The 26,642-nt window shown below is 44.3% G+C and overlaps 1 protein-coding gene across 10 annotated transcripts in view; it reads right to left on the reverse strand.

Moving 5' to 3' along the window:
- Positions 1-26,642, reverse strand: part of SULF2 (sulfatase 2) — a 504,100-nt gene that overhangs the window by 41,287 nt on the left and 436,171 nt on the right. For all 10 annotated transcript variants that reach the window (XM_068262650.1, XM_068262646.1, XM_068262649.1 and 7 more), the window contains 6 exons: positions 21,964-22,114; positions 17,417-17,592; positions 17,147-17,275; positions 13,329-13,385; positions 11,611-11,740; positions 7,316-7,520 (listed from right to left, as the gene is read on the reverse strand). In XM_068262650.1, coding sequence (XP_068118751.1) covers positions 7,316-7,520; positions 11,611-11,740; positions 13,329-13,385; positions 17,147-17,275; positions 17,417-17,592; positions 21,964-22,114 — 848 coding nt within the window. The remainder of the gene's footprint in view (positions 1-7,315; positions 7,521-11,610; positions 11,741-13,328; positions 13,386-17,146; positions 17,276-17,416; positions 17,593-21,963; positions 22,115-26,642) is intronic.

A 26,642-nucleotide genomic window follows, 5' to 3' on the forward strand; every position in this document is an offset into this window, starting at 1 on the left:
AACACCACATTAAAGGGGAGAAGCAAACATGACAAATGGCTGCATTTTCCAGCTGGAAGTTGGCACGGCGGTGGTTTCTGGCCCAGACAACCTGAACAGTTCTTTATCAAAGTCTCTTTCACAGGAACTGTCTGTGCTGCTGACAGGAACCTATCACGTCACGCCTGCAGGGAACAGCGACAGATGGAGAATCAAAGTACAAATAAAGAGAAAAAGGGGGAAAAACAATCTGGCATGTTGCTAGGTAACAATACTAAATAGTGCACTTGAACTTAAAAGGTTACTCCAGGTTAGAAGAAAAATGTGGTAACAGTAAATTCGGGCGCCTGAGGCAAGTGGACAAATCGGGCGCCGCCATTCACTCCCATAATAAATATCGTTTAATGGGCGCCCGACAGGAAAAAAGGGCGCCGGAGAAAAATAACGTTTTATAAGCGGCGCCCGGAGACTTTTACTGTTTTATAACTGCTTCTCATGATTACACATTATTTTATGATTTATAATTTTTTAAACATTATTTTTAAACGAAAAACAGTACAATCTTTTTTAAAACATTATTTTTAAACGAAAAACAGCACAATATTTTTTTCACACGTTATTAATGCTTATCACAGGGGGGTCTTAGGTTTAGGCACCACCAGGGGGGTCTTAGGTTTAGGCATCAACAGGGGGGTCTTCGGTTTAGGCACCACCAGGGGAGTCTTAGGTTTAGGCACCATCAGGGGAGTCTTAGGTTTAGGCACCACCAGGGGGGTCTTAGGTTTAGGCACCAACACGGGGGTCTAGGGGTTAGGGGTAGGTACAGGGAGGGTTACTTACTATTTTTTTTTAAACGTTATTATACGTTTCACTTTTTAAACGGAAGATTAACGTTTTCACAATTGCCAATTTCATGCACATTATTTAATGATTTATAACTTTATAAAACATTTTTTTTAAACGAAATATAGTACATTATATTTTTAAACGTTATCCATGTTTATCGTTTAAAACCCGGCGCCCTTTTTTCCCAGCGCCCCTTTTTAACGTACGCGAAAAATGTATATAAGGCCCCGTTCCCACCTAAGCGGGAATCGCGCGATTCCAGGTAACCGAAACCGCTAGCATTTAAAAAAAAAGCTAGTCTTATTCTAGCCTATAGTGTGAAGGAGCCCTAACTGGTCATGACTACGAAAGATGCTAAAACACAGTGCCCATACATAGAGCGATTTTGTGGATTGATCGACTGTCCAATCCGATAATTTTATCATATTGGGGAGTGTTCCACTATGCTTGTTTGACAATTATTGACCAGGGGCGGACTGACCATTCAGGCACGCACCGAGGGCCCGTGGTCAGGAAGGGGGGGCCGCCAGTGAAAGGGAGCGATGGGCACAGTGGCGGAGAAGGGGGGACGTCTTCCTCCCCTTCCCTCGCCTTGGGGCCCCCCTTCCTGGCTCTCCCCTCCGGATTAATGTTTAAGTCTCGGTGCAGCGGCTGACAGCGTGCAGGAATTTACCGCTGTTAAACAGACGCCGGAGGGAGCTGTGATCTGTGTGCCGCTAGTTGGGTCTACTCAAGACCAGACTAGCGGCGCACAGATCACAGCTCCCTCCGCCGGCTGGAAGAACAGCGGTAAGTCACCGCCCGCTGTTAGCCGCTGTACCGAGACTTAAACATTAATCCGTAGGGGAGAGCCAGGAAGGGGGGCCCCAAGGCGAGGGAAGGGGGGGGGACGGAGACGTCCTCCCTTCTCTGCTACTGTGCCCATCGCTCCCTTTCACTGGCTGCCTCCCTTCCTGGGGACACCTATAGACCTAGGTACATATACTGGGGGCACCTATAGACCTGGCTATACTGGGGACACCTATACACCTGACTACAAATACTGGGAACACCTATACACCTGGCTACATATACTGGGGAGACCTATACACCTAGCTACATATACTGGGGAGACCTATACACCTGGCTACATATACTGGGGGGACCTATACACCTAGCTACATATACTGGGAACACCTATACACCAGGCTACATATACTGGCGAGACCTATACACCTGGCTACATATACTGGGGAGACCTATACACCTAGCTACATATACTGGGAACACCTATACACCAGGCTACATATACTGGTGACACCAATAGACCTGGCTATCTATACTGGAGAAACCTATAGACTTGGCTATCTGTACTGGGGACACCTATAGACCTGGCTACCTATTCTGGAGACACATGTAGACCTGGCTATCTATACTGGGGACACCCATAGACCTGGCTACCTATTCTGGGGAAACCTATAGACCTGGATACCTGCACAGGCAACACCTATAGACCTGGTTACTTCCACTGGGGATACCTTTTGACCTGGTTACCTATACTGGGGGCACCTATTTTGGGGGAACTGCTGCCAGATTAACTATTTTTGGGGAACTGCAGCTGCCATATTAAGTGTATTTAGGGAAACAGCTGCCAGAGTAAGTGTATTTTTGGGGAACCGCTTCCAGATTGTGTATGTTGGGGGAACCGCTGCTTCCAGATTATGTATATTTTGGGGTAACCACTGCTGCCAGATTATATGTATTTTGGGTGATCCGCTTCCAGATTACGCATATTTTGGGGAACAGCTGCCAGATTACGTCTATTTTGGGGGAATGACTGCCATATTATTTGTATTTTGGAGGAACCTCTGCCAAATTGCATGGATTTTTAGTGAAATGCTGTCGGATTACATGTATTTTGGGGGGAAACACTAAGGCAGAGTTCAAACTTCCCCGGCAGACCTTTTACACTACTGCTAAGGTCATGTATATTTTGTCCCAAGCATGACCACGCCCACATTCTGTTGCGTGACCACAACCATTTTTTGGCGCGCCGCGCGTTATCAGTGTAAATTATCTGTTGGCAGTAAATTATTATATCTTAGTCTGTAAAAAATAATGTGGAATGTGGGCCAACACTGGTACGGGGCCCCATAATCTCCTATTGCCCGGCGGCCCCATGAGATGTCAGTCCGCCTCTGTTATTGACAGATATCTGGGTGAATTGCGTAAACTTGACGATTAAGCAGGATGGAAGATATCACTCGATCGTGAAGGAATCGGCTAATGTTCACATGAATTTGATCGACACAGACTCAATTTTTGGTTTCAGTATTGAGGCACAACATCGTTCAGATCGATTGCATAGGATCTCACTTGTAGTGTGTGGGCCACTAGTCCATTGACTTTCAATCTACCATACTGAAAGTTGATTGCTCAATAAAGTCAATCACTTGATGCAAAATCACTGACTGTATGGCTGCCTTTAATGTGGGCAGGACATAAACGCATATTAATTAGTACAGCCAATATTTTACTTTGCCATTTAGGAATAAAATACCGCAGCTTAGGCCTGAACGATTTTAGGAAAAGATTGAATCAAGCAATTTCTGCCTGAAATCGCAATTTCGATTCGATTCACAATTTTTTTCAAATCAAGCTTTCTTCCCCCTCTGTGCCTCTCTGTCCCTGTCTCTCTCTCTTTGTGCCCGCACTGTGTTTCCCTGTGCCTACTCTGTCTCTTCTCTGTGCCTCTCTGTGTTTCCTCTGTGCCTGTTCTGTGTTTCTCTGTGCCCACTCTGCCTCTCCTCTGTGCCAGCTCTGTGTCTCCTCTGTGCCTTTCTGTGTTTCCTCTGTGCCCGCTCTGTGCCCACTCTGCCTCTCCTCTGTGCCAGCTCTGTGCCGCTCTGTGTTTCCTCTGTGCCCGCTCTTTGTCTCTCTGTGCCCCCTCTGCCTTTCCTCTGTGCCCGCTCTGTGTCTCCTCTGTGCCCACTCTGCCTCTCCTCTGTGCCAGCTGTCTCTCCTCTGTGCCCGCTCTGTGTCTCCTCTGTGCCCGCTCTGACTCTCTCTGTGCCCGCTCTGTGTCTCCTCTGTGCCCACTCTGTGTCTCCTCTGTGCCCGCTTTGTCTCTCTCTCTGTGTCTTCTCTGTGCCCGCTTTGTCTCTCTCTCTCTGTGTCTCTGTGCCCGCTCTGTGTCTCCTCTGTGCCCGCTCGGTGTCTGTCTCTGTTCCCGCTTTGTTTCTCTCTGTGTCTCCTCTGTGCCCGCTCTGTGTCTGTCTCTGCGCCCGCTGTCTCTCGCTTTGTGCCTCTCTGTCCCTTTCTCTCTTTCTGTGCCTTCTCTGTGTCTCCTCTGTGTAGCTTTAGCCAATGACGTTCCTCTTCACGTATGACGACGCAGCAGTGGGCAGAGCGGAGCCATTCAGCAACACAGTGGGCGCTGGGAAAAACAACAGCTACTGACGATCACTAGATCGCCTTGACAGATACCGCGGTTTCGGTTTAAAAACGCAAAACCGCTCAGCCCTACTGCAGCTATTTTAATAACTTTTTTGTGCATAATTAAAGGGCCACTATCGAAAATTTCTAGAACATAAAATACGTCTATATATACTTGTAGGAAATACATTTCTCCCAAAGTAAAATGTACTGTAAATTACTTTTCTTCTATGTTCCTGTAACTTACAGTAGGCAGTAAAAATTGGACAGATTTTGGACTGGTCCATCTCCTCGTTTTTTTTTTAATATATATTTCCTTTATATTTGAAAATAAGGAAAACCCTAAGCATCTCCCATGAGGAGATGGGCTATTTCTAATGTCACTGCGTAAGTGAGAGCAATACTTTGCAGACTTTATGGTCCTAATGCATGTCTCAGCTCCAATACTCTGGGATGCATGCAACTTCAAAACAAAAACAAGGAGCGTTCCATAGTGCATTATCATAAAAACCTTTTAATTCGCAAATTCAAGTTATACTCACAAAATGTATGCTCAACAATTCGCTTATCAGTGGTAAGCCTATCCGCTTAACTCGGCGGCTGAAGCTCTCACACTGTGGCCAGCAGCACGGTCTCGGTGGATTCTGTAGCTAGTCTCTGGGGGGTGGGCGTGGCTTACTCCAGGTGTGCTTGTAGCGTCATTACACGTTTCGGCGCTCTGCGCTTTCGTCAGATGACACTACAAGCTATAGCATGCCACTTATCTGGGTTTCTGCCGCCGTGGTCATGGTAACCACTAAGACAGCGATTTGGGAGAACCGACGTCACGTTAAGATGGATTCCTTGACACCAGAAGGCCTCAACGAGGCACTAGAGATCTCCACTTACTTGTAAGATAAGGCATGGTGCCTGGTTATTTAGATCTATGCACTAACTTCCATCTGTGTTTGCTCCTCCTTCTTCCCCTTACAGCTTCTGTGTCTGCCTCTCATACTAGTCGTCCATATTACCAATTTACTACCTGAGGGTGGCGAGTACCTCCTAGATAAACATAAGTTAGTAGGAACTTGCGTGATATTCTCGCCAATAAACCTGCTGACATATAATCGTAGACCCTCGCTTTTGTTCTTCCCCTCCCCCTCCTTCTTCTCCTTCCCCCTTAACTCCCTTCTCCCCCCCCCCCTCCTTCCCTATTTTCTTTCCTCCCCCCCCCCCCCTTTTTTTCTGTGTTTATAAGTTTATAAAGGTACAATATGTCGGTCATCTGCATTCTAATCTAGGAATGCTTGTTACTGGCATGCATTATTTATCTATTTTTTCTGTTTTCCTATGCTTTAGTGGTGTTAGATGTGGCCATAAGCTGGGTCATGAACATAAGAGTTCAGCTTAAATGGATAGATTGCCATTGTTTTTTAACCATTCCGATATTGCATAAGAGTTTTAAGGTTTGATGTTACTTATCGTTTTATTTTATCTTTTCATGTGCATTTGAACACTGCAAACATGCTTTTAATATTAGGCAATAACTGAGTTTTGTTTATATATTGTTTACATATAGTTCATTGTATAGCACAAGTTCTCACGACAGAATCATTAGTGATTCACAACGCTGTCACCCTTATGACCACACATATCAAGATGGAGGAAACTGAGTAATGCATATATGTATATATATTTTTTCATGGTGAAGCCGGATGTAATGACTCTTATTAAGGGATAAACCCCATAGCTTTGTGTGTTAATTTCCCCATCTTTTATGTACATCACAATTTTGCATTTTAAATTTAAAGTTTTATGTTTGTATTAATGGAAAATGTTATATTTATTGCTGTTTGCTGTTTAAATTATTTAGGAAGATGATACACGCACTAGTTGGGGCCAGCAGAGCAGTCCCGATTGTATTCTAAAGACGCCGCTCAGTAGGTTGCTTAGTTACAGCCACACTCCCCTCCTGCGTGACGTCAGTTCTCCCAAATCGCCAGCTTAGTGGTTACCATGACCACGGCGGCAGAAACCCAGATAAGGGGCGTGCTATAGCTTGTAGCGTCATCTGACAAAGGCGCAGAGCACCGAAACGTGTAATGACGCTACAAGCACGCCTGGAGTAAGCCACGCCCACCCCCAGAGATGAGCTACGGAATCCGCTGATAAGCGAATTGTTGAACATATAATTTGTGAGTATAACTTGAATCTGCGATTTAAAAGGTTTTTATGATAATGCACTATGGAGCATTTTTTTGTTTTTATGTTTACAATACATATCTATTTTAAGCTTTACCATTTTTTTCGTGATCGTTTTAGAAAATTGATTTTTTTTAAACGCATATAAAAGTATGCCTGAGCTTAGGCTGCCTGACTTGCATAAATCCGATGAAGGGATGGCTGTATCTCTGCCTCACAGCACATCTGGCTTGAATTGGCATTTTGCAGTAAGGAAGTGAAATTCCTGTTTGACATAAGCAGAGAACAGACACATCAAACATCTCTCTTCTGTACAACCTCCCAAAACCTCCTATGGGGTCTCCTCCTCCATTTCGCCAGCATATGACAGCCGCTGTGCAAAGTGTTCCCAGGCCTCCGCTGTGCACAGGAGAGCATCCCTGATAGACAGTTCAGCATGATAAAGAGGACCCCTGACAGGAGGAGTAGCTGCTTCATTGTCACTTTCTAATGTCCCTACTGCACAGCACATGTGTAATAAAAATAATAATGTGTGACAGTGGCAGGGCCATTAGAATGAAGAGTCTCTGTGGCAGAGATTAATGCGGTTTATGTACAGTGCAGAAAAATAGATTTGGGAAACCATGAGATAGAAATAAACACAAGAGGATCAGAAAAGGATTAAGAGGAAATGGGGCCCTAGGCAAGATAGCCCTTTAGCCCACCACTGATGGTCACCTGGCTTTTTTAGTAAGACTTGGTGGGGACTAGCATCCACCAGACCACTAGACACTCTACAGGCCCTAGGCAGCTGCCTAGTTTTGCCATGTGTTCGATCAGGCTCTGAAGAGGATACAGCAGTACACCACCAGCTCACCATGATCTGTGACCTCAGACAAGTGGATATTAAACTCACTTTTCTTGGAGAGAAGCTTCTTGCGCTTGCCCAGCGGGCTCATCTTGTAGCTGATGGCGTCACAGTTGCACTCATCGCTGGCGTAGTAATTGTTCATGAGATTGGGGGATGCACTCTTGCTGGAGGAGGCCATGGACAGGCTGGCCATCCCTTTACACTTGTGCAGTCGCAGCTTTCCACTCTCATCCTCCACACACTGCCATTTCTGTGGGAGGAACATAGAAGTAAGACACAGAGCTCCTGCTTTGCAGAGGCATCTTAACAAGTGTCTGAAATGTCCCTTTTATAAAGCGTTAAAGGGCAACTGAAGTGAGAGGGATATGGAGGCTGACATTTGTATTTTCTTTTAAACAATACACATTACCTGGCTGTCCTGCTGATCCTCTGCCTCTGATACTTTTAGCCATAACAACTGAACAAGCGTGCAATCAGGTGCTCTAACCGATGTTTGACTGCATTTGCCGCATGCTTGTTTCAGGTGTGTGATTCAGACACTAATAATGCGTGAAAGATCAGCAGAGCTGCCATGCAACTGGTATTGCTTAAAAGGAAATGAATATGGCAGCCTCCATACCCCCTCAGTTCAGTTGTTCTTTAAAGGGATACTGTAGGGGGGTTGGGGGAAAATGAGTTGAAGTTACCCGGGGCTTCTAATGGCCCCCCACAGACATCCTGTGCCCACGCAGCCACTCACAGATGCTCTGGCCCCGCCTCCGGTTCACTTCTGGAGTTTCAGACTTTAAAGTCAGAAAACCACTGCGCCTGCATTGCCGTGTCCTCGATCCCGCTGATGTCACCAGGAGCATACTGCGCAGACCAAAGACCATACTGGGCTTGTGCAATACTCTCCTGGTGACATCAGCGGGAGCGAGGATGCAGCTGTGCAGGCGCAGTGGTTTTCAGACTTTAAAGTCTGAAATTCCAGAAGTGAACCGGAGGCGGGGCCGGAGCATCGGTGAGTGGCTCCGTGGGTACAGGATGTCTGCGGGGGCCGTTAGAAGCCCTGGGTAAGTTCAACTCATTTTCCCCCAACCCCCCCTACAGTATCCCTTTAAGAAACTGGTTAACTGCTTTTAAACTGGACCTTTGGGAACCAAAACAGATGCTGCCATTGGTCACAGGTTGTTAAAAATGCAATCTCTTGAGCTGTCATTCTAGCCTTGTCACCCAGCGAGCCTTGGCCTTAAACCACAGTTCCCCAACCTTATACTCAAGGCCCACCAACAGTACATGTTTTTTCAGAAAACCACTAAGGCCCCGTTCACACTTGCGTTTTTTTAAAAACCGGAACGGATGTCCGGACCTGATCTGTACGGTTCCTATCCGGATCCGGTCCGTTTGCATCCGTTTTCCGTGCAGTATGAACACGGTTGCGGTCCGGATCCGGTTTCTTAAAGAGATAACAACCTGTATAAATACCTGGGGTCTGGGAGGTCAGCAGAAGCTCTGGGGTCATTGTTGGAGACAGGTGGACGTGTGGAGACCATCCGTGGATACAGAGACTGCAGTTGGGACCATGGATCCAGTCATTTTTTACTCGTATACCTGGGAATTCTCTCCTTCCTGTTGTTCACCTACTCGTTATCAGACATATCAGACATGTTGCTGCCAAAGAGCTCCAGCATGAAATCGCTGCTGCTCCACTCTGTGAACGCTGGGCCCATGTGGTCCCCATCCAAAATGCATAGGAAGTGGGGTAGAACGTCCGGTTTTTATAGCCAGTGTGTTGTGCGCTCTCCGTTTCTCATTGGTTTGTATTGGCCGGATGCAACAGTCAGGCTCTGCTCCGGATACGTCTGCCGGAGGAGCCGGACCAAAAAATAGCGCATGTTGGATCTTATGCCGGAGTCCGGATCCGGTCCGGAGGAAACAGACGCATGTGAACGGACGCATAGACTTTCATTGCTATGCCGTGCGTCCGTTCCGCATGCGGTCCGGCTCCGGCACGGCGATTCCGGACGGCGACCGCTAATGTGCACCGGGCATAACATGCACAGGTGGGGTAATTAGTGCCTCAGCAGAGTTGATTAACTGACTGTGTAGATTTCTACAAAACCTGCACTGTTGGTGGGCCTTGGGAACAGGGTTGGGGAACACTGCCTTAAAGGAGAAATCCGAGCAACCTAAAAATAAAAAAAAATCCACTTACCTGGGGCTTCCTCCAGCCCCTGCCAGCCGTCCTGTGCCTTTGCTACAGCTCAGCTCCATGCTGGTGGCCTGGGGTCCCCTCCACTGTGGCTGTGCGAGTGGCTCTCAGAGTCGCGCTGACGTCCTCCGGATTGTACTGGCCTGCGCAGTACTGCCTGGTTGAAGTCAGTGCGAATCAGTGAGCTGCACGCTGGAGTGCAGGAAGATGCCGACCTGGCGGGGTCGGCATCTTCACCAGAGGGGACTGGGAGCCACCAGAGCTGCGGCAGGGGCACAGACCGCTGCCAGGGGCTGGAGGAAGCCCGAGGTAAGAGAATTTTATATTTTTAGGTTGCTCGGACCTTACCTTTAAACAACTACGGTATATAGCCAGTAAAGCCTTCATGGTGGGGCCTGGAAGAGAAAGACAGTCTTCAGGCTGGGAACAATAAAACAATTCAGCACTGGCAGCCTTTGTAATTCTTAAGTCACAGATTCTAGTAAACAAGTTTATTGTGTTCTCATGACTCTCAGAGGGGAGAAGATTTTTGAGTCCACCACACATACATGCCTATTTAGCAAAAGTGAGAAAATGACTTGTCCATATATAAATCCTCCCTGAGCCCACAGATGCAGCCACATTGGTTCCCTAAATCCAAATATCCTCAGGCAAGCTTTAGTAATCACAACGACAAATAACATTTTTATGAAGTGCATTCAGTCCTTTTTCAAACGTTATCTCGAAAATGTAAAAGCCGTAATATAATAATGCAAGTCTCTTTTCCAAATGTCACCTCCGCTGGCTCCTCACATGTAGGCCACGTACCACATGGGAGACCTCTGTATTATGTCTTTTTTTTCTCCAATAGGTTAGCCCCTCGACTTTGGGTTAATGTCTTTCCATGGCCAAATACACGAGTACATCAGCCATCTGTTTGTAATCCAACTACTCAATCAAAAAAGGGAAGGTTAAGCTGCTATAACCACTTATCGGTACTTGAAATATCAATACAAATTTTGTTTCCAAAAACTGTATTGAAAAACTCCTACCGGTTCTCAGCTTGTGATATTTAAAAAGGAGGAGGTTTTTAATGTAGGTCAATACTCACTGTTCTGAATGAGTAATGTATTACGTATGGATAGTAACTGTACTGTTGAATTTTGCCACAGATTTGTGTTCATCAGTAATGTGGGCACCAGCAGCGCTATGGTAAAATGGCCACCGCATAGATCGCAATGTTAATTGTGGCTATAGTGGTGTCTAGGCAGTAAATTTTGCACCAGAGGCGCCCAATTCATATTGTTATTGGACAGTAAAACTATTGGGGGAAAAAGTTTTAAGCAGCAAAGGCAGCTCTGATATGGGCAGAGGTTGTGGCGGGGTAAGGGTGGTATAGGTTAGTGTTAGGCATTGGGAGAATCAGGTAGGGTTAGGCGATAAATATTGGCAGATATTGAGGCAGGAGTCGGTTAGGGTTAGGTATTGATAGAGAAAGGGTTTAAGTGAAAACAGGGATAGGTTCAGTGAAAACCAATATTCTACTATGCGATTTAGCCAAATATCAATAGTGGAATATCGTTAGTAGATATTCCCACCCAAATTAACATGACTCCATTTTACATGACAAGACAAATAACATTTATATTACATTCTTCTCCTGGCTGGCAGACTCAAAATACCAGAGCTGCAACCACTAGGGGCGCACTCTATAGCCATTAGCAGTGCTAGGGAGTCTTGCCCAAGGTCTCCTCACTGAATGGGTGCTGCCTTACTGAGCAGGAAGAGTCGAGATTCGAACACAGGTATCCTGTGTCAGAGGCAGAACCCTTAACTATATCCAGCCATGTACGCGTCACTGCTACCAGGACAAGCTGAGTTAGCCAAAATTAAATACATCAGATATACTCTATAATTAGGTGTGTTAAAGATCTTTGCAATTGAAAAGGGTACTATGGTAAAAAAAACAAACGGTATAATTTAAAATACATATGCACATATACAGTACATAAGTAAATGCACTGTCTGTTTTACTTCCTCTACAACTGTCACTTATCTGATGCAATGCCTCAGTCAGTCAGAGGTGGTAGTAAAGGCTCATACAGCAAGGCGGAGTGGTCACAGGAAGGAATAGATTAGGGATAAGGTGAGAAGCATCAGCAGTACTTACCTGTCCCAGCTGCTCACAGGCTGTCTGGTACTCGGCTCGCTGACACAAGTCTTTCACCCGCTGATACTTGGGCAGAAAGTTTTCCTCCTGGGCGTCCTGCTTGTCTGTCTCCCTCTTATGCAGGAGCTTACTACAGAGAGCAAAGCAATATTATAAACAGGGAGCAAGTGTAGCCAGGCTATTACTTGACTAACTGGTTTGAAAGGACCAATCCAGGGGCTGAAAATAAAACTGATGAGGTTAACAAATGTATCCATAGTTCTATACATGAATAGGATTTACTTGGAATCCCACAGTCTGATTTTGTGTTTATAAGCTAACAACATAAGATTAGGTTTTTATTGTCTTAGCTGAATGACAGTTTTAGAACTAATGATGAGCTTTTTTTCCCCTCTCTATTCCCTTCACTCAGAATTGTCTTTCTGCCCTGCAAGAGTTTTATAGCCTGTAATTAGTCATGAGTGAGAGTAAAGTTTCGTACTCACCGCCCGACGGCTCCCGCAACGTCTCCTTGACGACGGTCGTCAGCTACGCCTCTTCCTGTCGGCAGGTTAAAATGCAAGGTCATGCGACGTACATGGCGGCACGAGGGAGACTTCCACAATCGCAGTACTTTGTGTGGTGTCATAAGGGATCTCAAAGATCCGATCCACTGTGTCGGTCCGTCGTCATTGGCGCGATGCTAGGCGACGTTCGCAATCGGGCACCTGTACCCACCTTGCAATGTTGTCTGCAAATCGCTGGTCAACTGGAAAATCGGCAGGTGGGTACGCAGCTTTAGACCTCATTCACACTTGAGATCGCAAAACGTTAGCATTTTGCGCTGGCAATTTTTACATGATTACTGCGTGTATTTCACTGGAGATGTTAGAGATTTTTGTGCGATCACGATTTGCGATTGAAAAACATTGCAATTGTGATCGCTCAAAAAATGCTAAAAGATGCGGCATGTAGTGCGTTCTGCGTTAATCGCCTGCAATCGCGGCAGTGAGATCACTGCCATATAGTTAACAATGCGCTAGTGCTTTGGGGATTAGTGATAAACGCCTGCTGATGGCCTACGTGTGAGTGGGCCCTTACTCTACATTCAGAGAAGGACTGTCATTCAGAGCCCTGGAATTGTAAGATAACCCTATCTCAGTTTATTAAAAACTTAAAGGATAACTGAAGTGAGAGGGATATGGGGGCTGCCATATTTATTTCCTTTTTAAGCAATACCAGTTGCCTGGCAGCCCTGCTGATCTTCCATGCCTCAGTAATGTCTGGAATGAATCACACACCTGAAACAAGCTTGCAGTTAATCTTGTCCTATTTTTGTCAGAAACATCTGATCTGCATGTTTGTTCAGAGTAAAAGTATTAAGCCCCATCTACACCATACAATTTTTTGTCCGATTCGATTCATTGATTCGATCCGACATGCCCGATCGGGATTCGATTCGATTCAATTTGCCATTGCAAAACAATGGCAAACTGAATCAAATTGAATCCCGATTGGACATGTCAGATTGAATCCAATCAATGAATTGAATCGGTCAAAAATTGTATGGTGTAGATGGGGCTTTAAAGACAGCCAGGCAATGGAAATAAATATGGCAGCCTCCTCATCTCTCTCGCTTTAATTGCCCTTGAAAAGAAAGCCTGTTTAGAATTCCACTTGCTGCAGAGAAAGCTTTCATAGACAGATCCAGCACCTCTTCAAGTCTTGACAAGACTCACCCGCGTTCCACTAGGAAGGAATCCCGCCAGACTTTCACCTTTTTGTGAACATGAAACCTGCAGGAGGAGACACACAATATTGTCAATCCAACAGAGATGCAAAATAGGTACATCTAAAAAGCAGGATAACTTATTACATTGTTTCACCAATTTGCATTAGAAATGTACACACACTAGACTATTGTTGCTTCAGACAAACATTGTCAATCATCTTATGTGAAAGCCCAGTGTGAGGGTATGCCAGCTGACTGCCTGTTGCATTATGCCCAACACATTTTCCTTATTTCCCTCTTAATATGCTTTATGTCCAGGATGTTGATGTGTAAGTATTTTACATTGGAAAGAAAATTATTGGTACCGTAAATCAAATTTGGGGTATACAAGTTTCCTCTAATGTTGTTGGCTTCTGCTTTAGTGATCTGCAGCTTTAGTTCTTACAGTAGGGTCACTGTTCCTTGTCTTACCCATCAGGGTTGGCTCATAATGGGGGTAAATGTCAAATACTTGGGGCACATTCTCTACCAATACGGGGAGTGGGTGGCACAGCCGACAACCTATACTGAGGGGGTGGACACATCTGCTCCCTATTAGGGATGGTGAATGAGATACAAATAATATATCCTTGCATTCAAATTTTATGTAAATTCTATGCAGCTTGAAGTTCAACTAAACAAAATAACTTCCTGTCAAGTTTTATTAGTCTACTTTCAAGCTCCATATAATTGACACAAAATTTGAATAAAAGAGAAAATGATTTGCATCTCATTAATCCTCCCTACTCCCATAACTGGGTGCCTACCTAAAACAGTACTGGGGGACAGCGATAGGATATTTTCATAGTATTGAGCATCTAAGTAATTAAAATATGTAGTGATGTATGGGTATTAACATTTGACTTAGAGGTAAGATCCGAGCTGAAAAGAAAAAACAAGATCTACGTACCTGGGGCTTCCTCCAGCCCTTGGCAGCCGATGTGTCCCTCGCCGCAGCTCTGCTCCCAGCTCGTGGCCCGGGGTCCCCTCCGTTGCAGATGCCGACCAGCATCTTCTGCACTGGTGCGAGCCCACGCCTGCACTGCTCACAACTGCGCTCACGTAGCCTTGAGCAGTCTGTGCAGACACAGAAGTACTGCGCCTGCGCAGAACGCTCCAGACCACTGAGCACGATTGTGCGCTTGTGCAGGCGCTGCAGATGCAGCAAATATATAAGTCTCAATTTGTTTTCCCGTACAGGAATCCAGTCCAGGAAGAGTTAAGAAACTTTACTTGTTATCTATTCTGGCTCTTTGAAAAAGGACTTACACAGCTCTGCCCACTTTTCTGAATTGATGCGCTATGGGAGTCGTAGTTCAAACAGAGGGAAGTGTTCATATATAATAACTTCCCTTTTTATGAAGGCAAAGGGCTATAAAAATCCTTTCAGTCCTCAACATAAAATTCCAGAAGCTCTAGGTGTCTTTATGACTGTGTGACCCCTCACCTTCATCTAGGTCCTACAGTACTGGAGTCAGGGCTTAGTTAAATGCCCAGGGTTGTACAATTTAATAAAACAACACAAGGAAGTTAAAACAGAAGTCAAACTCACATTGTGGGTCCATGTACACTGGACCCTGTTGCCTAAGACCGTATTAATAGTATTGCACTTATCGCCAGTAAATGGCGCAATGCATCCCCTGTCGGAGAAAGGTCGAAACCAGGTCGGGAAGGAGAAGGTGCACTTTTTGAATTTACTTATTGGAGATGTACAGAACACTGAATCATTGAGCACTTTACTGGCGATAAGTGCGATGCTACTAATGAGGTCTTATGCAACAACCAATAGGGTCCAGTGTGCATGGACCCACAATGTGAGTTTGACTTCTAATTTTAACTTCTTGTGTTGTGTACACCCCTGGGTATTAAACTAAGCCCTGGCTCCAGTACACGTTGTCACAGTGACTGTCACTTGTCCCCATTTTGAGCACTGGGGCCCGTGTGCAATTAACGTTTTCGCATAGGTGATATTTTCACAATTTGTTAATAAAATGTCTTGCCCTACTCAAAATAATTTTGACAGTACTTTTTCTCCTACTTTTGGTACTTTTTCTATTGCTAAGTTCAAAAAAGCTTATTAAAATTGACGATTAAAAATGATTTCCTAGGAGAAACCTCATGAGAAAAGGTAAATTGCATATGGCCTGGGTGTCTGTGTGGGATGCACCTACCTATTCCTCAAATAAGAGAGTCTTTGTGGCCTATGAGCAGCCCTGGCAGCTTTCTCTGTATGTATTCTGAATCAGGAGTACAGCATCTGAGATCACACACGGGAGAGACTAAAGACCACTATTAATTAACACATAACTTTAGTTCTCTGTTTCCGGGTAATCATTGGCTTGCTTTCCACAGTTTAGGCGACAAACAGTGTAGCGTAATGAAGAGGACTCAGATGGTGCGTTTAACACCCAGGGAAAACATGTCAGTCTGAGCGCCCGGCCACCCCCTCATTAAACATGGCTGCCGCGTCAGAAAAAAGAGGCCAATTAGCACCACATTCGCCGCTCTGACAGGAGATTATTCCATCAAGTTGAGTTACAGTTCCAGGTTTCCATGGCTACCTGGAAATAAAATGATGTAACGCCTTCAGCCTGGTCAATTCATGTGACATTAAAGGGAGCGAGAAATCTAACATCTAAAATGTTCAAACGGAATGCACAACTTGCGGCAGTCTCAGAGAGATTTCATTAGGCAGAGAAATTTCAAGTTATCAGACAGAATCTTCATTCATCATAGCATTTGTGACAGGTCAGCTAATGTTATATTCATCCATTCCTGGAAATCAGCATATAATTCAAAAGAGCTACTGTTTTTACAATGGTAATATCCTGCCTTAAAGGGACAGTACCAACAAACATTTATCTGATCAACGATGCCTGTTGCAGAAGGAAGTGCTGACTACAGAGATGTTTATATATACTCTGTGCTAGCAAGTACATTCTGGTCTCACACTGGTGAACTTCTAGGAATTATCTTTTGGCCACACCCCCAAGCTACTGCAGGTGTTTCTTAAAGGGACCCTGTAGTGGATTCAAGTATACTGAGTATATCCTGAAGTAGGTATGTTTACTAAAGGAACTCAGGCCACTGCCTCCTATAAAGGCTTCCCATGCCGTCCTCCCCTGTTGCAAAGCGTGGACTTCCTGAAGAAATCTAATAAGGGCTTGTCAAATTGATGATCCATGCAACGCTCCTCTTCAGGAACAAGCACCAGCTGTACTGTGTCTGTGCTCATTTATAAAGAAGAACGTGGCCTGGAACTTCCAGAGGGTCCTGATGAGCAGCAGTGAGGAGGACATGGGATACCTCCAGTATCCAGAGGCTTCCTTCTTCTTCAGTAATTAGGGATTAGATTGTGAACTCCTCTGAGGACAGTCAGTGACATGACTACAGTATGTATGTATACATATACATAAATACATTATAATAATATGGTAGGACATAAGGCTATGACTATGGAACACACTTCAGGCTCCTGCGGCGCTCTTGGGGCACAATTGCGCTCTAGGCAGTGGCCTGAGTTCCTTTAGAAAACATTCCTACTTCAGGATATACTCAGTATACTTGAATCCACTACAGGGTCCCTTTAAAAAACACCTACAGTAGCTTTGGGGTGTGACCAAAAGATAAATCCTAGAAGTTCACCAGTGTGAGACCAGAATGTACTTGCTAGCGCAGAGTATATATAAACATCTCTATAGTCAGAACTTCCAACTAATCTTCCAAGAAATGAAAACGGTATATTTCATGAGGTAAATAATGTCACCTGCTGTCTGATGACCTCACCTATTCACTGGCTTCTCAATGTCCAGCAGTTTCAGGATTGATTTGCCATCCATATCTGGAGGAATGTCCAGACCAGCAATGTCCAGGATGGTGGGAGCAAGGTCTATGTTAAGCACGATGTGTGGATTCCTGTACGGGAAGAGAAGACAAAATGCTCCAATGAGAATGCATGAGGCTTAATATACTGTAAACTATAACAAACTTTCCCTGGTAAAGTCCCCCAAACTCTTCATCAACAGGTTCTCCCCACACCCAGGAGATTTTACTTACAGAGAGCCGGCATCCACATTTGGTCCTCGAATATAGAATGGTACCCGGATATCAAACTCATATGGCATGGACTTTCCCTTCACTAGTCCAAACTGTCCTATGTGATATCCATGGTCAGCTGTGTAAATAACATACGTGTTCTCGATCTCACCCGTTTCCACCAACATGTTATGGATCTGGAACACACAACAGAAACACCAGTGTACAGAAGGCTCTTACCCATCCCTACAAGTGTACAGATGCTGAAAAAATGCATTGTGAGTCCATGTTTGGCCCCTGAAATGTGTGCAGTACTGGCTAATGGAGACTAATTAGGCTACCTCCCTAAGGAAACTGTGGCCAGTGTTGCCTCGCATGGTAACACATATTTTCCTGATAATTTACCTTGAACTTTTCTCGCTTTCCCCTTTATTCTCTCCCTATTTTTTTTCTTTCAATGTGTTAACAGTGTGTAACAAAAGGAAGAAGTCCCGCTACACCAGTTGGTCGGGTGAAAGTAGAAATCCTTTATTGATATTGTGTTAACAGCACAGAGGCAGATATTAGCATGCAAGGAAGTGTAGTCACAAGATTATTAGGTGATATATCATAACCTGAGACTTTACCCCCAGTCTCAGGCCAGGCATAAGTTGCTGCAGCTGCTCAGTACATCTGTAAAAGGGCTTTCAACAGTAGGAAAAAGGGAGTCTGACTAAAACCTAGTTACTGCATTATTATATGGAAAGTTTAATTATACCTTCACGAAAATGTTATTCGCAATGTTTAATAGTCTTTGCTTCTATGAATAATTTGCAAGGAGGTGCATTTGTGTGATGTCACCCATGCGCCGCCATGTGGTAAACATGACAACGGAGGAAACAGGTTGTCGCGGCAGCTGGAGAGATGAGATTTGCAAGAGAGACATCTCTCTCTGATCAGATTCGATTACAAAGACATCTGTCTCTTGGCAGATCTGCCCATACATTGCCACTTGCCTCAGGTGTGAAACCGGCCTAAGTGTACCTATCATAACCTTAGCTGGATCCACCTGATTGAAAACAATAGATGGCCTAAGCTACCAAGCTTTGTGGCTCATTGTGCCTAGATGAAGCTACCATGAGAGAGAGGGACTGATGAGAATGATTTGATGTCTGTAGCATTGCATAATAGCTTGGGCAAAATATAGAGAATAGAAGTAAATCTGGCCCTCTTTCCTCTTGAAGTACTGAAGTAGAGGGAGAAGAATTCTCCTCCACATACCAGCCCATCAATATTCCCTGCGTGTTCCTCCTTGGTGTGGAGAGACACGATTTTCTTCGCTTTTATTAACTCAGTAAATAAAAACAGTAAATTGTCTGTTTTGTAGATTAATAAAACATTAGCGAGAATGGAGGGGATTAAACTGCCGCCGCAGCCGTCTGCTAATAATTTAGTGGAATAAAACAAGTTTAATGTGTTTCTGGCTTCAAAGGGGACGGAGAGGGGCAAATGCATGAAATATTAACCTGTTGCTGGAGAAGATTCACCGCTAAAAACCAGCGTAGATTAAAACGGCCAAATGCACAGGAAACATTGCAGCGAGGCTAAAGGCCGCTCATTACAGGGAAACCAGCCAGGGAAACAGGACATTTGGGCACCGGAGTGGTTGGGGAACTTTGGGCACCACCATAGGCACCCAATATAATAGCCGCTATAAAAAGAAATTATTGGTAGCCACAGTTTGTATATCGAGGAGACCCAGAGGCGCAATACCCCCCCAGCACCAAAATTTTCATTTATTGCCACTATTAACCAGGGCACTCACATTTCTGCAGTGTTATATTTATTGTAATAAGGTGAAGGAAACGTGGATATTGGTGGCTTTGCGGGGGTGGAATGGGGGTTAGGGACTGACAGCTAGGGTTAGGTATCACTTTGGGGAGGGGGCGGGTCAGTAAGGGTTAGGCATTGGTGTGAAAGTTCCGCTGGGGTTAGGCATTGGTAGAGGGAGGGCTTGTGTAAGAATAGGTCATGTTTACCGATAGAAAAATATTGGTAAAATGGTTGGGCTAAATTTATTGTTCTGCTTGGGGCCCTGTATGGTCTTAACCCAGCTCCGCTGCAGATTGACCCCAATCAATTGATTTGGTTGCCTAGTCGATAATCAGGCACTTAACTGTACATATGACTAAAGAAGTGATGGTGACTACTCTGCTAAAGGTATGTCTCAGGCCGGTTTCACACTAGCAACCAGCGTTTTGGATACTGTACGATCGGATGAACGCACCTAAACGCTCAAAAAAGGCTTTGTAGATACCGGCGCTAATCCGCGGTAATGTGCCTTCATGTAATACGTGGTAGCAATTCAAATCAAGTTAGGCTCTCTAGTGCTCACTTCCTGTGGTGGAAATACGCATTGCAAGCAAGAATATTGACAAAACTTGCTAATGTGCATGCGCACCGCAAAACATTTTAAAATATCTGCGGCGCTACTGAGTCACATGACTTGAAGTCACCGCACATCGCCGCGGATGTTGTCCGATAACGCGATGATGCTTTTGCGTCTCCTCGGATACTTTTGGTGCATCGCACAGCATCAGGTATGAAACGTCCCATAGACATTGCATTAGTGTTACTCAAAAAGGGTAATGCAACGCAATGAAAATGTGTGAAAGGGGCTTCAAGGATAATGAAGTGCAAGGAATCTGCAAGCAACTTATAAAATCTGAGAAAAGTGATAAAAGAATACTGATAAAGACAAAAAAGGGCTGCTGTTCATACTACAGTTTGTAATTTTTTCTTTAACTTCTAATTAAAATTGTACACTATCATAGCTCTTATTTAACCCTCCGTAGTGGGTAGAATCTGTAAAAGGAACAAAGCAAAAGAGCGCACTCAGGGCCAACACAAACCAAATGGCCGGCCAGCCGCGGAATATTCCCACCTTTGGGAGATGCTGGTAACCTGTACAAGTGGTCCAGTTGTCAGGCTTTTGTCCCACTTGCCAGGGACTGGGCTTCTCAGGCACAGACTGTTCCCACCAAACCTCTGGTCCTTGAGGCTCCTGGGCTCATGCTACTACCTGCCCTGCGCAGCTCTAACACGCTGTGAGCACTCTGTGGGTGGGCTGGCGGCAGTGGTAGTGAAGCTGTTGGATTTTGTGCACACTGGGTATAAGCTTACGCCTCACACCAAGCATGCACACTGGAGCTACTGTGCTGTAGGGTGGTGGCATAAAATTGAGTTTCTGGTGGGATGAGTGCAGTAAGAACACGGTGACCACTCTGTGTGTCAGAAAAATACTTTTATTAGTTAATTGCAACACGATTCAGGAGCATAAGTGTCCCACTTTCATCAAGCAAAAAAAAAAAATAGCCCACTGTCAGCTCCCAACTGTCCCTCTTTTGGAGGGACAGTCCCTCTTTGGGAGCCCTGTCCCTCTGTCCATCTTTCCTCCTCATTTGTCACTCTTTCAGGACTTTGTCCCTCTTTCTATGCAAATATATGTAGTTCTCTACTAAAAATGTGTTTGATTGACTCCAAACTTTATTCCCATCCTTTAAATTGATATATTACTAATTTTAAAATGTTAATATGAAGAAAAATTAACCAGGATAGAAAGGACCAGTGTGGTTTGAATTATAAAACAACAAATTTTTCTTATGAACTCTTTATGGTATGCGTGACTAGTGGTGTGATGGGGGTGTGGTCAGGGGTGTGGCTTAAGTGACCCTCTTTCTCATCTCAAAAAGTTGGGAGGTATGGCCACTGTAGTGGGCAGTTGTGAGTCTGGCATGGGGTAGAGTCATCCTGAGAACCCAATAATCAGAGTGTATCATTAACTTGGGATAACCATTACTAGTCTGCTATGTTGGATTCGTCACACTGTCCCTTTGGCAATTTTGAGGGCTGCTCCCCCATTGATTACTTAACCATCACCTCCCTCATAATGGCATAATGGCAACTCTTACCTGATGCCTAACGCTATCCTCACTCCCTGCTGTTAACTCCTGACTGTCGCTTAACCCTAGCCTTCACCAACCCTAACCTTCTCGCAATTCCTACCTGATGCCTATTCTGCATTAACCCCTTCCTGATGCTTAACCCTCTCAACCCAATATAAACCCCTAGATTGTTATTAACACTAGCCTCCCACCCCTCCTACTCTATGCTTAACTTGAACTGACATCTCTAACATCGGTAACGGATACTCACCAGCTATTCTCTTACTTTGTTTTGGCTGTGTACTGGGCAAAATCAAACACCCTACTGCTGATAACGCAGCATTCTGGCTACATTAACGCAAATGCCAGCATTAAAATCAAGCAGACCTCTGCTGAAAACATTTGGAAGAGGTTTGGCTATATTTAGGCAGTACGCCAGAGCCAACATCAAATACCCAATCATATCCATGTGGCTCTAAGGTATACTTCTGGAGTAACCTACAGCACCCATATGGCTCTGAGATACCACTCGATATGTACTTAAACATTTTACACTGAGCTTACTGTAATGTGAAATACCCTTAGGTACTCAGGTACCATGTCATAACCACGTGGATTACAGTTGCCATTCTGGTATAGCCTTACCTGTTCCATTGAGTCATCCACAGACATGAGGGTCTGCAGACGCCTCCTCTGCAGAATGTTGGTGAACTCCATGTGGATGGGCAGCATTGAGCCTGTGTAGCGCAGGATCCAGTGCTTGTCAGGGTTCGGAGCATAGTTGTAGCTGGGAGTTCTGCAAGGCAACCATGAAAATCAATAATAAATAAAAATTCATCACAAATATTGTATCGACCTTGAGAAATATATGACCAGCTCTAGGAATGACAATCCTAAAGGAAAACTGTAAAATCTTTAGTTTTACAAATAATGCAGGGTTGTTAGAATCTGAGTTATATCTATACTGTGTTGGGTAAGAGTTTCCTCATTTTCTGTTGCACAGACACAACAGGAGAGGAGATCTTCTGAAATGAGTAGAACATTTCATCAGGTAAGAAAAACAAAGTTAAGAAACCCTAACAGGCAGAGCAGGATTATCCAGCAGGGAAACTAGGCAGGTGCTTGGGGGCTAGTGAGGGTCAAGCCACCTTCTCTGACCTCTCTCCATTTAAGCTTACAAAAAAACCTCAAGAGGGCCCCAAATCTACTAACTTACCTAAGGCCCCATTACATATGAATCCATTATTGCTAACAGGTAAAAGGTCCTTGGTCTATTGTAACACGTGAGTTGTATTTAAGTAGCCGTATAACGAACATTATTTATATGGTCACATGAACACAGTCCTACCATCTGGGAGATATCCACGGACAACATCTCACGGCATGCATTGCGGGGTGCATGAGACACTTGCCAGGAAGTTGAAATTTTGTCACAGCTGTGGTTACTCTCTGAAGAACAAGGTGGATCTAGAGGAGCAGCTCCCCGTATGTAAGCAAGGAGCAGACCTGCCATGGCACACTATTCCAAGGTTACATTTAAAAAAAAAATGTTCCTGGTGCTCAGGCCACTTTAAACATTGTAAATTGCCTGGCTATCCAGCTGATCTTCTGTCTCGATTACTTTCAGCCATAGCTCCTGAACAAGTATGGCGAGAAGATGCTCTGACTGAAGTTTAACTGAATTAGCCGCATGCTTGTTTCAGATGTGTGATTCAGCCACTATTGATGCATGAAAGATCAGCAGGACTTAAAGAAAACCTGAACTGAAAATAAAAGTCTAAATAAACATACACACATCATACTTACCTCCTGTGTAGTCTACTCCTCAATCTCTTTCTCCTCTCCTGCGTCCTGTTTGTTCACTGTGATCAAGGGAATTCTCCGTCCTCCATTTTGAAAATAGCCATTACCCCATAACAGCTTCCTGGTCAGCACACTGTTAAACTGTCAAATAGCTCACTTGAGCCATAGGGAAACATGGACACATCAGTTCTCCTCTCAGCTGTAACTGACAGCAACTGATATATAACAGACAGCAACTGATATATTTCAGTTCTGACAAAATGTTGTCAGAACTGGAAGGGATTATTGTCAGCAGAAAATGTTGAGCTTCTGAGAGGAACTGATGGCAAGGTAACTATGTAATGTTCATTTGAAGTTACCTCATGTGTTTATTTTAAATAATTTTACTCAGTACAGGTTCTCTTTAATGGCAAATGGTATTGTTTAAAAGGGAATAAATATGTCAGCCTCCATATCTTTCTCACTCCAGGTATTCTCAGGGGGGTCCATACACATGGTAAGGTAAATTAGCTTGTAGAGTACTCAGGGAGGCCCCAACTAACAGGGAACTCTCAGTTAGTCAAAACTACAAAAGGCAATAACCCCACCCTTTGTATGCATCATGTGTCTGGCTTATGGATCATTACTATAATAGGCAACCTTGCTAACCAATCTGGGGCCTCAGGCGGCCGGGCTGGTATAAGGATATACGTGTACCCCAAGGGGCCACTTCTGATGAATGCAGGGAATGCTTCGGCTTGTCAGAGTAAATTCATTTCAATAAGTCTGGACTTTTATGACTTTTATGAAGTGATAAATCATATATGAAACAAACTCACAAAGCTTTTTAGAAAGCATTATTTTGGAATTTAGTGAAGCATTAGTTATTTAAAAGCATCAGGGAATGTTTTGGAATGCATTCATACCAAATTAGCGTGCGCTCTTGATAAGTGTATGTGTGTCTGGGGGTACAGCAGATAATATAACCTGCAGCGGGGGATAATGACTGAACAGCAGCTTCCATAAACAGGCTACAAGCCTAAAAGAAGTTGAAAAATAGTATAAGATTTGAGCTCATTGGACTGAAAAGAACAGACTGTATTTTCCTGCTACTTTCCACTGATGTGAAACAATCACATTGCTTCCAAGCTCCTTGCAGTGACAGAAGCACAGAAACAAAATTAAAGTCATATTCTACTCAAGTACAAGAATAATCTGTGACAAGTATCTGATGCACAAGTAGTTTTTTTTTTTTTTTTTAAAGAAATTATCATTCCATATTTTTGACAGTCAGTTATGGATATCTAAATGGGCCTGTAATTGGTAATTTACTGCCATCCATGAAATCAGTACATGGCGGGAAATTGAACCCAGGTCTTGGCCGGGAATTGAACCCAGGTCTGAGTGCATGGTAGATAGCTCTCTTAACCGCTATACCACCACCAACACTACATGCTGAAGGCAGCCTAGCATGTACCATTATGATATATCCTAGAGAAAAATGAGCTTGCTTAAAGATTTGTAAGCTTTTAAAAGCCAGCTTACATACCTTGGCCGGGAATTGAACTCAGGTCTGAGTGCATGGTAGATAGCTCTCTTAAAGGGACACTTAAGCCAGGAAGAAAAAAATCAGTTTTACTTACCTGGGGCTTCTACCAGCCCCCTCCAGTCGTCCCATGCCGTCGCAGTCACTCTCGGAGCCTCCAGTACCCCGCCGCCAGCTAGTTTCGTTTTCGCTGACAGATCCGACAGGCCTGGCCACACATTTTTCTTCGTGTTCCTGTCCGCATTAGCGTCCTGCGCCTGTGCAGGACGCTATTGAGGATAGGAACATGAAGAAGGATACATGTAGCCAGGCCTATGCAGGCGCAGAAAGCCCGCAGACTCCCTGTCAGGGCCTGTCGGCAAAAACAAAACTAGCTGGGGGCGGGGGACCGGAGGCTCCGTGAGTGACTGCAAGGGCACGGGATGGCTGCAAGGGGCTGGTAGAAGCCCCAGGCAAGTTAAACTGATTTTTTATTCTTGACTTAAGTGTCCCTTTAACCGCTATACCACCACCAACACTACATTCTGAAACCAGCCTAGCACGTACCATTATGATATAACCTAGAGAGAAATGAGCTTGCTTAACCACTTAAGCTCTTAGTCGTTTTCACTTTATGCATCCGAGCAATGTTTACCTCCCATTCATTCGCCTATAACTTTATCACTACTTATCACAATGAACTGATCTATATCTTGTTTTTTCCGCCACCAATTAGGCTTTCTTTGGGGGGGTACATTTTGCTAAGAGCTACCTTACTGTAAATGCATTTTGACAGTAAGAATAAGAAAAAAACGGAAACAATTCATTATTTCTCAGTTTTCGGCCATTATAGTTTTAAAATAATACATGCCTCCATAATTAAAACCCACGTATTGTAATTGCCCATTTGTCACGGTTATTTCACCGTTTAAATTATGTCCCTATCACAATGTATGGCGACAATATTTTATTTGGAAATAAAAGAGCATTTTTCCCGTGTTGCATCCATCACTATTTACAAGCTTATAAAAAAAAAAAAATATATAGAAATATTTCATCTTTACTTAGATATTTAAATAGTTTAAACCCTTAGGTAAATATTTATGTGTTTTGTTTTTCTTTAAATTGTAATGGTTTTTTTTTTTTTATAAAACATTTTATGTGGGTATTTTTGGGAGGGGGGGAAGTAAATAGTTTTTTATTTAGGGAAGTGTGTGTGTAATGTAATTTTTTTTTTACTTTTAGATGTAGTTTTACTCTTTGACCACAAGATGGCAACCTGGAGTTTGTTTACATGACGTCACTCTAAGCGTACAATGTACGTTTAGGGTGACATATTACCAGAAAAGCGTAGCTTCCGAGATAAGCTGTCGCTTTTTCAGCGGGGGAGAGGAATCAGTGATCGGGCACCATAGCCCGATACATTGATTCCTGGGCTACCGAATCCGCGGCCGGGAGTGCGCGTGCACGCGCGCGATCAGCCGCGGGAGCGCGCCTGTCCTCCTTGACGTTTTTATACGTCAAGGAGGACAAAGTGGTTAAGGATGTGTAGTATGCAAAAAGCCAACTCACATTGGCCAGGAATAGAACACTGTCTCTGTGGCACAATTGGTTAGCGTGTTTGGCTGTTAACTAAAAGGTTGGTGGTTCAACCCCACCCAGTCATGGCCTTGCCTTTTGTGTTCAACAGTTGTCCGAAGAGAACCCCAGATAGCCATGTAGATTAATCTCTCTCTCTCTCTAGTAGGGATGGTCACCGCTTTCCGCGGAATTGTATTTTCCGCAATTTTAGGTGGAAATTGGTCATTCCATTCCGTTTGGTCGGAACGGAATTGCTTTTTCAATCCGGCAGAATTCCGAAATTGCCTGTGAAATTCTGCTAGTATCCGTTGATGCCATTGAAGTGAATTTTCAGCTTAAAACCACCAAGTCCTAGAGAGAGAAAGAGAGCAAGCTCATTTTTCTCTTGGGTATATTACAATGGTACATGCTAGGCTGGCTTCAGCATGTAGTGTTG

This window comes from Hyperolius riggenbachi, chromosome 12 (genome assembly GCF_040937935.1).
Source record: "Hyperolius riggenbachi isolate aHypRig1 chromosome 12, aHypRig1.pri, whole genome shotgun sequence".
NCBI lineage: Eukaryota > Metazoa > Chordata > Amphibia > Anura > Hyperoliidae > Hyperolius > Hyperolius riggenbachi.